The sequence below is a fragment of the Dromaius novaehollandiae genome, chromosome 19 (genome assembly GCF_036370855.1).
Source record: "Dromaius novaehollandiae isolate bDroNov1 chromosome 19, bDroNov1.hap1, whole genome shotgun sequence".
NCBI lineage: Eukaryota > Metazoa > Chordata > Aves > Casuariiformes > Dromaiidae > Dromaius > Dromaius novaehollandiae.
Window position 1 is genome coordinate 3,325,347 of NC_088116.1, and position 13,423 is coordinate 3,338,769.

Genomic DNA, 13,423 nt, shown 5'->3' on the forward strand with positions numbered 1-13,423 from the left:
ATTGGCCAGTGACGGGAAGCAGCCCGCCTCCGAGGCTGTCTGATTGGCTACCAGCGTGCGGTGCGCTAGTGTCATTCCCCGAGGGGGTCCCAAACACTGTCAGTGAGGAGCCGGGCGGAGGGGAGCGGCGGCGGCGGCGGCGGCAGCAGCAGCGGCGGCGGCAGGTGAGGGCGGTGGCGACCGGGCTGGGGCCCGGAGTGGTGGCAGGGCCGAGGCCGGGGTCCGGGGGAGGGCTGGGGCCGGGCTCTGAGGGTGAGCGTGGGGCTGGGAGGCTGGCAGGGGCCGGCGCGCGAGGGGAGGGGGCGGTGGGGCTGCCTCGGGTCGGGGTGGCGGTTGGCGGTTGACCGTTGGCGGTTGACCGTTGGCGGCTGTCGGCGGGGGGGAGGGGTCGCTCCGGTGTCTGTGGAGGCCACCGGAGGAGGGGAGAGGCGCGGCGTCCGGAGGGAGCCCGGCGCCTCCCCGGGGGGGAAGGCGGATGGCTGCGGCCTGATTCACGGCGCCGGCTGGGTGGCAATTTGGGGAGAGGCCGGTCGGGTTGGAGCGTGGCGTTGTGGCGTTGCTCAATCCCGAGTGGCGGGAGGGTGCTCAGGGCTTCCCGGTCGCCTGCTTCTTGGGGGGGGGGCTCGTGCTCCGGTTTTGTCATGGCAAAGCCCTGCTGTTACAACTTCCCAGGTGCTCCGAGTTGTGGTGCAGGTGACAGCACTCAGCTTAACGGCAGGCAGCGAGCACTGCCTGGCCCAGGTGTGCTGCTGGATTAAGAATCAATATTGAGAGGTGTTTTGTCCTCCATACACTGGCTTTTCTTCTGAGGTTGCTCAGCACCTATGTCAAATTTTGCTCACGTTGCTGAGCAGTTTGGTGGTGTTTCCTATGGGGCTAGGTTTTCAGCCTTTTTTTTTTAAATTAGAAAGCTTTTACACACGCTGCAAACCATGAAATGGTGATAATAACTGATACCACGTTGGGGATTTCGTTCTTTCTATCATGTTAGTTCTTAATTGGGGTGGGGTGGGGGAAATGGAGTGGCTGAATGGGTGACTTCAGTGTTTTTTGCCTTTATGAAAGATATTCTGACTATTTACATGAAAGAACAGGAGTGTGGAGGTAAATCTAAAGATGGCACAAAGAGCTGACATAAAGTAGAATGCGTTCCATCATGGTTTTTGTTAGCTTCAGTCTAACCAATTACAGATTTTTCAAGAATACAACATGTTGCAGCTGTGATTGTGCATGATTTTTAGGTATGTTGCTTTTTAAGACAACAGCTCATTATCAAATAAGACCATTTTTTTATTACTAAGTCTGAACCTATACCAGTATCTTAAATGTGTGGTTAAAGAAAATTCTCCTTTTCTATTTTTTTATCCTTTTATTTTTTTTAAGAGTGCTGTAAAGGGGCACGGTGCCTTACGGGTTTGTATAAGTGAAGTTTCCTTCTTGAAGAGATTTTCATAATCTTAAAGAATATAGCAGGAACTAATGTAAGTAACTTCTATACAAACTATTATTAAAAAGAAATGTGTTGCTTATAGATATCTGCAAAGAAACAATGGCGACAGAATCTCCGCGCCGACCAAGTAGATGTACTGGAGGAGTGGTAGTTCGCCCACAAGCTGTCACGTAAGTGTGTTTTGAAAAATAGCCCTTATTTGAAGTTTTTATCTTTTTGTACAAGAAGAACCTAGCATGAGTCTTCTTTCAAAGCTTGCTATGCGGGCTTTTGTTGACAGTACAATTCTGCTGCACTGAGAAATTTCCAATAAAAGAAAGTAAACATGTTTTGTTCCTGTCTCCTAGGATTATACAGGTCAAACTGTCTCCTTGAATGGGATTCTTTTAAGCTTAATAGACCAAGAACTTGGACCAGCCTTCAAAGTTGCACAGTTTAAAAATGAATGCTTTGTCTTTCAGTGTTTTCTTGCTTGTTTACGCAATTTTGTTTGCTGAACACCACACTAGCTGTAGATCAACCATTGCAAAGTTGGTTCTTTTGCTAGTAGCAGTATGTGTGTAGCATGTTCCTTTCTTGCTGTTCTGTGTAATACCTTGTCACAGGAATGGATATATTAGAACATATAAGCCTGTCATTAAAATGCTTCAGTAAGTGGAGTTGCGGATTCTGATATTTTTTGCTCAAGAGAACAGAAACAGGAACAAAGGTACCCGTCTCCAGTCAGGCAGAGCAAATAAGAGACGATCCTTCCTTGCTCGGGCATCCTAATTTTCATTGTGTTCATATGAAAGTACTTCCATTGGCGAAAAAGCTTGGAAAGACAGTTTAGATAGAAGATATATCTCTTATTTTTGTCTGTTAAGTAATTTTATGGCTTTCTTTTTTCCTGGGCACATCTGTGCTACTGAATTGTTGCTGTAAAATTGCACTGTATTGAAATGTTGATTTATACTATTTGTTTCAGTGTCTATTAGTTTGCCGTAAGAGGTAATGATAGTACAACAGCACTGCAGATAACAGGATATTTAAATATCAAGAGTCACTCTTTAAACTGGGGGAGCACAACGAATCTATTGTTGTAACACCAAGAATTGTGTTAGACTTTTGTCTTGCAACCACATAATAGAAGAAGCACTGGTTATGCTGCAGAATTTCTTCAACAGATGCATGTCTGGTTGCAATGATGTTGTCTTCAAAGTAAGCTTGCTCACTGAAAAAAATAATAATACAAAAAGGTGCAAGAGTAGAATTATCTGCCATTTTGTTTTATTAAATGTCATGGTTTGTTCTTGATATGTATCTTTTCACCTCAAAATTCTAAAGTATCACCTTTTCTATCAGAATTTTTGTATGTTACACCCTCCAACTTTCTGCTGATGTTAAATGCGTAGCATCTTATAAGCAGAAGGCAGTAATAGACTACAAAGAGGAGCAACATATAAGTAATAGAGAAAGTGACTTTGAACCTCATTCTACTGCTGATCTTCAGTCTCCTAAAGTTAGAAAGCTTCTGCCTTGTGTTTTTTTGTTTGTTTGTTTTTGTTCTGTGTTTGTTTGTTTAAGCGCTTTAAAGAAATCCTCATTGAAGTTTTTCAACTTTAGGAAAGACTTGGAGTACATACACTGAATGAAACATTTCCCAAACATCTGCTTTGTTTACAATTCAAGATGTACTGGAAAAAAATAAGTACTCATTTTATCAACTGAAAATAAAGACATTATTCTTGCTGACAGACATTCAGATAAGAATTTCAGACATTGCATTTTATAGTATACCCATAAGATAGACAAATATTATTACTCTGTAGCAAAGAGCTGCGCAGGTGTACAAAGACAGTTTTGGTGACCTACATAAATCAGAGAAGAATCAGCACTAGAAACCACAGCTCGTATTTATAAAGCCTCTGCTTTAAGGCAGTATGACAAACTTCATTTGAGTCAGTAATCCTTGGATTGCTGACCAAAACCTAGTTTTGTTATTCATGGATTTGAGTAAGCTTTTTAAAACTTCATGATTTATGCTCTTAGATTTATCTTTGTTTTCAGAGAGGATTCAGCTAGTTATATATAGGTAGGCTGATCAGGGTGTTGCAGCATTTGTCTTAAATGTCTTCTCTATTGCTGTGTATAATGGAAAGTACTTCATTCTTAACTTCTAAACATGCCAATTTCTAACAAAAGAAACTTACATTGCACTGTTTCAGGAGGCACAAAGAAAAGGTATGTACCTTTGGACATCAAGAGTCTAGGTTTCCTCATTGTACTAGTACAATCCATCCTTGTTGCTGTTAGAAATCTTCCATTAGTTAGGGAAAAATGCCTACCAAAATAAAAATTAATCTGAGGACTGCCAAAGCTGTTAGCTAAATAAAGTTAAGATTTTCTTAATCATTTCAGACTTTATGAATGTAGTGCTTGTTGCCAGCACGTTTCAGCATTACTCATTACAGAAAGCACAAACTTTTTGCGTACTTACAACACTGTCAGTCTAATGTAATCAAGCCACGTTATTATGCCGCTCAGTGGTTACACAAGAGACTCGCTGCTTGTGTAAGGATAAGCTAATAAAAGCATTAGTTTGAATCTACCAGAACAAATGTATCTTGCACTACATACTACTTTAAATTATTGCTGTTAATGAACTTCCAAGGAGGAATAAGCTTCCCAGGCTGTAACAACTTAACTGAAAATACCTCCTTGCTCTTTAGTCTTCCTTTTCCTTCCCCTTCCTACCAGGGAACTGCTGTAAAATGTTTCATCTTGTTCAGCTTCATTGTGGTGCATAATGAGGTCTTACAGTTTACTTGCACCACAAGGAGAGCTAATGCTTCAGCCCTTATTTATTTTTTTCTTCTTCATGGTACAATATTTAAATCAAGTGTGTGGGGGAGAGATACCGAGAAATAATTTCCAAAGCTCTGCTCTACTTTAATTAGACAGAATGATTTGCAGGACAGGGTTTCTCTCTTGCAGACTCAAGAGAGTTGAAGGCTCCCTTGTATGCTTTTTCCTGAGCAGTTATTTCATAAATAGGTATCAGCTTTTTACAGGCTTTCAGGCCATATCCATATTATCAAAGTGTATTTGGCAGTATATTAAGTAACTGCATTGTATACTTCCTAGTATTTTTGGTTGTGTTAAACATCAGGCATGTTTTCTGGGGTGATATGAGTAGCTGAATATATTTATGATTGTTTACAAACTTGAGTAGTAATTTAAAAACTCTCCTTCTGTTTTCAAGGGAACAGTCATATATGGAAAGTGTTGTTACGTTTCTTCAAGATGTTGTGCCACAGGTATGTGTACATCTTTCTTAAAAAATACTTTTTTCAACAGAAGTTCCAACAATATACAAAACAGTTGAAGTGTGTGTCAGGTGAACAAGGGCCAGATTTTTTTTGGACTGTCTTGAGACCGGATGTTTAGAAAGCATTGGCTGCATACCATCTGAAAAGTAGGCCTCCAAATTTACATTTAAATAAATATTTATCAGGAGAAATCTTAGCATGCTACACAGAAGCTTAGAGTGTATTTTTTATGTAGTAATCTTTCCACTTCTTATCACAAAGATGACTAAAGTCTTTTCCTCTGATAGTTTTGGCGATACAATAGTTGTGAAAGGGAGAGACTGGGCCTATTAGTTGTTCTGCCTCTTACAAATACTTATTCTCTGGCTCATTCTTGGAAACCTATGACATTGGCTGGCTGGTGTTAGAAGAGCTTCGTATCCATCTCCTGTTGCTTTGATCATTGACTGAGAAGGAGAAAGTTTCTCTTCTCTCCTTCACTCCATAGCCCCCTTAATCTTTTTCTCCTGTAACTTGCCTAAAAGAGTCCTAGTTGATGTGGGATTGTGAACTCTGCTCACCTGTTGTCATCACAGCATTCTTGAGTTTCATAAAGCAGGAGTCTGTTGCTCTTCCTTTTTTTTAAATTTCTGGGGTCGTCTTCTCTAGGGAATGACTGTGATGCTTACCTCTGCTGTTGGTCATAGTTTTCCCAGATAGCAGTAGTATGAAACTAGTATGGTTACTTTGCTGCTGCTCATGGGCCTCTCCATAGTAGATGGAAACTCATTTTGTTTTGTCATTGTTTGGGAAAGTGCTAGTCAGTAGTGGAGAAGCATTGCAGTTAATTGCCTGTCGCTTCAGAAAACTATCTTGGTTCTTATTTGAAAGATTATCTTGGTTAACGAAAATTTCCTTAATGATGATGATAAAGGATTTTCCCCTCTCTATTATTAATTTGTGAAATGCATTTTTGGACTCATGGTTAAGATGAAAAATAGTCAAACTTTCATTGAAAAGATTGTTGGGTTTTTTCCCCTATTTTTTCCTCTCTTTAGCTAAAGGATACAGTCTGTGTTTTATTTTACAAATCAGTTTGCCTTGGAAGCATGGAATGTGATTTGTTTTGAAAAGTAATACCCACACTTATTTTTTAAATTTGTATTTTTGGTTCATGTTATTGCTTTCCTGGCATGTGTAAAGTGATTATACGAGCTCTTTCATATTTAATCCAAAATACTGTGCAGTACTTTGCTATAATTCATTTGGAAGTGATGGTATTTCTACTGTAACTCACATTCTTCCCACCACAGTTCCTCCTGTGAACTGTAAAATGTGCAGTTTGGAAACACTGTAAGTCTCCTTCATGGTTTCTTTTTGTATCTTATCTTTTAATGGGAATTTGTAGAATGCACAACTGAAGCATGGATCTGTTCTGCTTGCATTACAGTTTACTCTTTTTCAAAATGTTGCATATATAACTAAAACATGACAGTAAAATAAACTGTGTGGTAAAGGCCTCTTTCTTTCCTCAATTTTGCTTACAAAGCTTTTAAGTGAATAAAAAAAAAAAAGGATTTAAAAAGTAAATGTGCCTCACTTGAGAACCTCTGACATTGCTCTTAAGTAGTATACAATTGCTGAAGTTAAAGATTGTGGAAGCCACTGTATTTTAGCTTCGCTAGATTGGTATAAGCCATGTGACATTTCTAACCTGTTTGAGCATACTTATTGTTATATGTCTTGTCATTTCTACTTTAGTAAGTGGTTACACTTGTTGAGTTCTATTTAGTATGACGTATGTTAGTCATGGAACCATCTGTTTTTGAAACAAAACCTCCCATGTTGAGAGATGACAAGAAGATACATCTCCTTCTCCCCCCTGGCATTCTGTTGTATGTTCTACAGAGGGTCGGGAAAAATAAGTGTTAAACTTTCTTTTTTCAACTTTTCTGCTTTTTATCCAGGCCTACAGTGGTACCCCACCAGCAGAAGAAAAGGAAAAAATCATGTGGGTCAGATTTGAAAATGCAGATTTAAATGGTATGGCTTTGTTTTCTCTCACTTATTTTTGAGTCCATGTGCAGTAATTTCAGTTAGCTTTCATAGATGAACATTGTGGGCTCAAAATTAAGTATTTTATTTCGCTGTTCTAGTTAGGCTAAACTCTCAGTGAATAACGGGGCTTTTCTTCGGTACCTAGCAAATAGGACAAATAGGCCTTGCAACTTCCTCCAAAGGCAAACTAACTCTGACTTAGGAAGGGAGAGAGAGAGTGCAAGGCAAATCCCTGTCAGTCCCCCCTGCCCCCATCCATTCCCTTTCCTTGTGGTAGTTGAAAACAAAGCATAGAACTAAATGCAGTTGATCTGCTGTTGGTTTCAAGCCCAGATTATCTAACTGTGAATCCCATCCAGGTCCCAGATACATTCTCAATGACATGATTGAATTGCTTTGAATGAATTCTTAGGAAGGGAAAGCTGTCGAGGAAAATCAGCAGGCGATTCCATGGTATCTTTCTGGGCAATGAGAGAGCAAAGCCACAAAATATTCTCAGAAAGTAACTTGTTTGTCATTTCCAGTGTACCTTAAGTCATTGGCAAAGGCTACTGACTCAGTGTAGGCAACTGATCTTCAGTGCTGTTAAGAGAAAATAATGATGGTCATGAGCTTTTGCTGAAAGTGTCAAGTAAAGTAGATCTCCAGTTAAGATCTGAGCTGTTTTACCTCAGTCTATCCCAGTTATCTTTCTTGAGTGAGGAAGATTAGGGACTGAATGAGAGAGAGCTGAATGCTGTTATCAATTAACTACTTGCTGGAATTAATCAAAAATTTTATAGTTGTTTATGGTGTGCAGTGTATGTGCTTGTACTAGCTGTGGAACTAAGGGACCTGCTTTTCTGTTTCAAGTCTCCTGGAGAACACTGGACTTAAGTCTTTCAGATAATTGCTGCTACTTGTCTACTAACTTATTTTCCTGTCTAGAGCTCTATGGTAAAGGTGCATTCTGGTCTCAGATGAAATAATAACAACCATAGCCAGAGCTATTATGGGGAACTTTCAAGCTTTCCTGGAGGTTAATAGGGAAGATTATATATTTTCCAGCTGCTGAAATGGCACAGAGGTTGGCAGTTCATAAATTCATAGTGGTTAGAAATAGAAAAGACCTATCAACCTGTACATGGCATTTTATCCAGCTTTAGGCTACTTGAAGTCTGTTTCCTTGTGGGTTCGTCTTCTCTTCTGTTTATTTTAAAAATTCTTGGCCATTTCTCTTGAGGTTCTTTTCTACAGCGTAACGGAAAAAAAAAAAAAGGGTTAATTAAACCTTGATATTCTGTCTAAATTTGCTTTTGTGCAGCTTAATCTAATTAGGCCTTAATACATCCTCTTTCACCATCCTAAATATTTGCTCTCTTTCTTTGATTCCTATATGCCTGCAGAAAGTTTTTATTCATTCTAACATGGTTTAAAATGTAGTATTAAAAGACTTTAGTCAAGGAAAACTTAATATTTTGATTATTATGTCCTGTAGCACTTTTCTTCCTGGGGTTTTTCTTCTTCATAAAGCTGATGTAAAGATTAATTGTACAGTATTTATAAAGAGCTTTGATCATACTGTGTGTTTGTAATTGTAGTATTTGTTGACAATTATTTTGTTGGTCCTTTTGTGAATTTTTCTCTGTTTGGAAAGTTTGCCATGCTTTATTAATCACTGGAGATAAGACTACAAAAGTTTTTGGGGTGTTTCATGATAGCCCACGATGTAATGAAGAACATTTTTCTCCATGATTTTCCATTTTAATGCTTTCTAACCTCTCTGTGAAACTCTAATGAATTTATTATGTGTACCTAAAAGTATGTTCCACTGCTTTTCCAGCATAAAAATTTAAACCACTGTGCTTTGCCTCTAATAACAGAAATACGAATTGAGATAAGTTTCTGATATAACTGACCCTAGCCACAATTGTTCCTAACCTGTTATTCCATGGCTTTGATATTTAAACCCAATGTAGATACATCAAGGAACATGGAGTTTCATGAAATACATAGCACTGGGAATGAGCCACCGTTACTGCTCATGATCGGATACAGTGATGGAATGCAAGTCTGGAGCATACCTGTAAGTACAGAGTTAACTTGTAGGCAAGACACTTTTCCAAATGCTGACCTTTTTTACACCACATCAATATTTTGTTTTGTTTGTAATACTGTGTTACTATTTATTTTTTCTATTAAAACAGAAAGAACCAACATTCATCATGTGTACATTAGTGTATATGTAATATGCTTATCACAGGGTTAATACTGAGCATACATCATACACTTGAATTCACATACTTTCAGATTTGAGGGGTTTTTTGCAAGTGATTTCTATTAGGTAAATGTATAGAGTCCAATTGGGAGCAGCATGTGTCATTGTAGAACAGTTAGCATCCCAGGAAGGAACAAAATCTTTTTAAGCTACAGAAAGGAATAAGGGTAGAAAAATATGAAAAGAATCTGCTTGCCCTAGAAATGTAAGTATGACAATATTAATAGTATTTTACAATCACAATGTTTGTCATGTACATGATTTGCAATTTTAATTTTATTAAAGTCTATGTGTGCATATGGATTTGATTTTATGCTGTCATACACACCCTGCATTTTGTGTTTCCAGAATGGTTTATGAGCACATGGACTTAATTTGGGGAATTTCCCCCAAATTTTTTGAACTACAGAATAAAGTCTAATACAGTAGGTCATAAAATTCTTAACTAAAAAAAAAAGTGCTCGTAACACCTTGTCCTTCGAAATAATGTAGTGAGGATGGAGTTTTTTTCCATTCATAAAATACATGGGCTTTTTAGAACTATGTGTATTTTTGTATTTCCTTATTGGTAATAAAGATATGTCCTATGCAGCTAACTGCAGCTTAGAAAATATAATGGAAAATTTTCTCATTCTGCACACCATATTGAGAGCTGTGCTAAGCATTGCCTAATTGAGTTTCACTAGGGTGTGGGAGAACTGGCCTTTCCCCTCTCCATGTGCGTATTGTTAGTTGAAGATGAGGAAAAATAAACTGCTGAGCTTTTGCATTTGAAATAGTTTGTAGAAATGAAATGAGACCTAATGTACTTTACTGAATTTCAATGTAATTTAGGATCTTTTATCTGCTTGTATGTCCTGAGAAGCTATGGCCAATTCTAACTTTTTTGGCTTTATTTTTAATAGCACAAAACATGCATATACATTTTTTTAGCAGAAATGAATTTGAATACAAAGAATAATTTTACAGTATCAAGTTAGTTTTGTACACCATTTTGAAAAATGGTCAGTTTTATGTTCCTGTAGAAAACATTATTAACTGCTTAGAAATGTTCCACTTTGTTCTTCAAAGTGTATTACAGAAAACAAACATTAGGTGTCACTAAGATCTTGAGCTAAGAGAGGAAATACATCTGCAGCAATACCAGGAGTTACAGCATGAGTTGATCAATTAGTTAAGATACTAGAAGCAGTCGCACAGATTTAAGCTAAAGCATTTTTGTAAAACAACTTGTTTTATTCTGATGAAATGTTTTTGTCCAATTGAAAGTGTGTTTTCTGAAAAGTGTACGGAGGTGCTTTGTGTTTACGTGGCACTTGTCCTGGCCCCTCCATGATGAGAAGAGGTTTGTGACTCGAAATAGCAGGCGGAGGTGTGTTTGTGCGCGTGTGTGCTTATGTGTGTGGATGTAACATGTCCTTGCTTTTTGGTAAGGTGAGAGTTTCTGCGTCTGAATGAAAGGTAGTCTCTGTAAGAGCTATCTGTATCAAAGCCCTTGAGAAATTTATTGTGAGATGGGATCTTACATGTATAAGGAAGGCAAGAATGAAAGAAGAATACCTTAGTTCTTTGGTACATGAGCGGATTACCTCAGTGTAAGTTTTACTGCATTAACTCTCTGTATTTAAACTCTTACGCCATGGTGCACTGCAGTAAATGTGAAATAGTGTGATAGAGCTTACTCAATAAATGAAGAGTAAACTACTTTACTGCGTGTTATGTAGAGGAAAGTGTGTTCACCAGTATTGTCGTGCAGGTAATACAAGGTAACTTATCCATGTTTCATAGTGAGAAAAAGTTTGTGGTGTGTGGGTTTTCTTTGTTTTTTTGTTTTTGTCTTGTCTGAATTGTCACAAGTCGGGCTATAGAGTGCCTGATCTTATCTCTTTTTTCAGCAGGACAATACAGCCAGATTGTATTTTTCCTCAGGGTATAATAGTACTTCATAATTCCTAATTTTTCACAGTATTTCAATATTTTAGTAAAAATAAGAAAAATGAAACCACAAGACAGTTTCTCTTAGTGTGGTTCAGTTCTGTGAAGGTATTTTTGATGTGGAAAAATGTCCAGTAAGATGGTAGGAAACGTCAACTGTGGAAATATTGCACCACCCGTCTTGAGAATGCCAACATCCCTTTGTCAGCCCCTCATTCATATATCCTGTGAAATCTAATACCGCATCCAAAAAGGCATAGCTTCCCCTGTGCAATAATGCAATTTGTATGTGTTAACATAACTTCAGTGTTGGAAGGATTCCTTTGTTAGTAACATGATCTTAGCTTCTCAGATTGATAGTTTCTAACACTAATTTTCTTTAAAATATCTTTTCAGAGCAAGATTTGTATATCTAACAAATTTGGAGGTAACAACTTGTGGGTTTTTTTTTCTTTTTTTGTTTCTCCATCTCATTTTTTTTCTTTTTTGCTTACTTAGTCTGAGTAAAATAAAATCTGGCAAGTTTGTGACTGACTTACTATTTAGAATTTATTTGACAACGCTATTTTTGTGTCCTGTGGTATTATACAAACCTGTCCTTTTTTATTGATCTTGTTGAGTGCTTAGGTTATAATTATGCAACATTATTCCAATTATTAAGAAAACAGATCTCTGTAGTTTAGAAACCTTTCAATCTGAAAAAGCAACAATATGACATTTATGTGAAAATCTATTCAGAAAGGCTGCTATCTGTAGCATTGTGCTTTTTATTCATACAATTGAACCTCTATTCAGCACTTAATAAAATAATGTGTTGCAGGCAGTCCAGTTTGTGTCTGAGTGATTATGAAGTGTTTATGACAGCTTCTAAGCTGACACTCTCCGTAATGGTGTTACATTGACTTCTAAACACCTTTGCAGTCTGCCTCCAGGAGTGTGTGTCTCTTTGCAGTCTGAGTGGTTTCACATTAACATCTCCTTGGAGTAAGATCTTTGACTACAGAAGTGTTACTTGCAAATGGAAGATACCATTAGAGCTGCTTCAAAGGACTGAAATAGTGTTTGGACTGCTGGGTGCTGAAGTAACGGCTGGGGTTTTGAAGTGCAGTGTCTAAATCTGTATTGCGTAAGAAGCAGAAGGTGTCCATCCAAACGACTTTTCTTTGATCTGTGTTTTGAAATGGGGGTGGGAAGGTTAAAAGTGTTCTTAAAATATGCCTCACTAAGTGGGAGAAATCTGGGAATATACGAAAGTATGACTAGAAGTTCCTATTTGATAATTGCGCAGTGTAGCTTTGTGTTTTATTTGGAATTTGTTTTTTCTCTTGCTCCCAGTCTCATGTTTCAAATACAGTTGGAACTAGTTTCTGCCTAATGTGGTTTCCAAGTATCTGTTCTAGATGTTCCTGTTCACAGAAATGCATGTTGGCTGGTTTTGCGGCTGATAACTTTTTTTTTCCTTGTGTGCTGGAAGTTTCAGAATTAAAAAATTTAATGTAATTTTTCATGTTTCAATTAAGAAAGAACTATCAAGCTTGACTTTACTAAAGTAGGAACTAGCAAAGGGAACTTTTAATAGCAGGCACTGTATATTTAATGGAAAATCCTTAAAGGCTGTGGTTTGACGGTGCTGCTACAGACGGATGGCGTATGTCAGCCCCTATGGTGGGTGACTTGTGGTGGAGAGACCTCTGGAATGTGGAGGAATAGTTGGACAAGGATGGCATCCCAGCCTGCCATTCCTTCTCTGTCAGAACTTGAAATTATTTAAATACTGGTGTCAGTAACACTATGATTTTTGATTTGGTAGACCTGCATTTGCACAGCAGATGGTGTGTGTATGTGGGATGTATAGATGGATATGTAATAGTAAGTCAGACATGCCGGTTCCGTTTTGCCTTCACTACTGCTCATCAAAAGCCCTGTCTGCTAGGGTTTAGAGACTGGAGGTATGCAAGAAATTTTCTCACACTCATTAAGTGACTCTGCAAATCTGCTGAAAGTGTTCTAAATCATGTTGTATCCTGTACCAGAAGAAAGAACCCACATGCAAAATGTTTGGCGGACTGTAGTAAGAGGTATCAGAAGAGTCTGAAGGAACTTTGTGTAGCTCCCCTTGGATGGGAACAAAGCTGAAATGAAGGACCTTGAGGGGTGTCTGTACCCATGTTGTGCCTGCCTCAATATGGTCTGCTTCGTTTTTGCTTTTGTATAGTAATGATTTAAAAAAATGCAGAACTGTCCCCAAATTAGGATTTTATAGGTAGCTTGCAGGCTGGACAGGTTAAAAATCTTCAAAACATGTTAACAAATAAAATGATAATGTTGAAGAAATTAAGCAAAAACATTACTAAGCTTTCATTATTTTTTAAAAATTCAATTTGTATTGTCATAATTTTCCGTGGTAGGTAGAATTACATACTTAATTCAGTC

General features: G+C 38.1%; 1 protein-coding gene across 9 annotated transcripts in view; it reads left to right on the forward strand.

The window, feature by feature from the left end:
• Positions 1–1,221: 1,221 nt before the first annotated feature.
• Positions 1,222–13,423, forward strand: part of BCAS3 (BCAS3 microtubule associated cell migration factor) — a 379,129-nt gene continuing 366,927 nt past the window's right edge. For 8 of the 9 annotated variants that reach the window (XM_064523131.1, XM_064523134.1, XM_064523129.1 and 5 more), the window contains exons 1-4: positions 1,533–1,620; positions 4,695–4,749; positions 6,708–6,783; positions 8,757–8,863. In XM_064523131.1, coding sequence (XP_064379201.1) covers positions 1,550–1,620; positions 4,695–4,749; positions 6,708–6,783; positions 8,757–8,863 — 309 coding nt within the window. In that variant the 5' untranslated portion in view covers positions 1,533–1,549. Of the gene's footprint in view, positions 1,242–1,532; positions 1,621–4,694; positions 4,750–6,707; positions 6,784–8,756; positions 8,864–13,423 lie in introns of those variants that run through there. The other variant, XM_064523127.1, reaches the window with a different exon arrangement.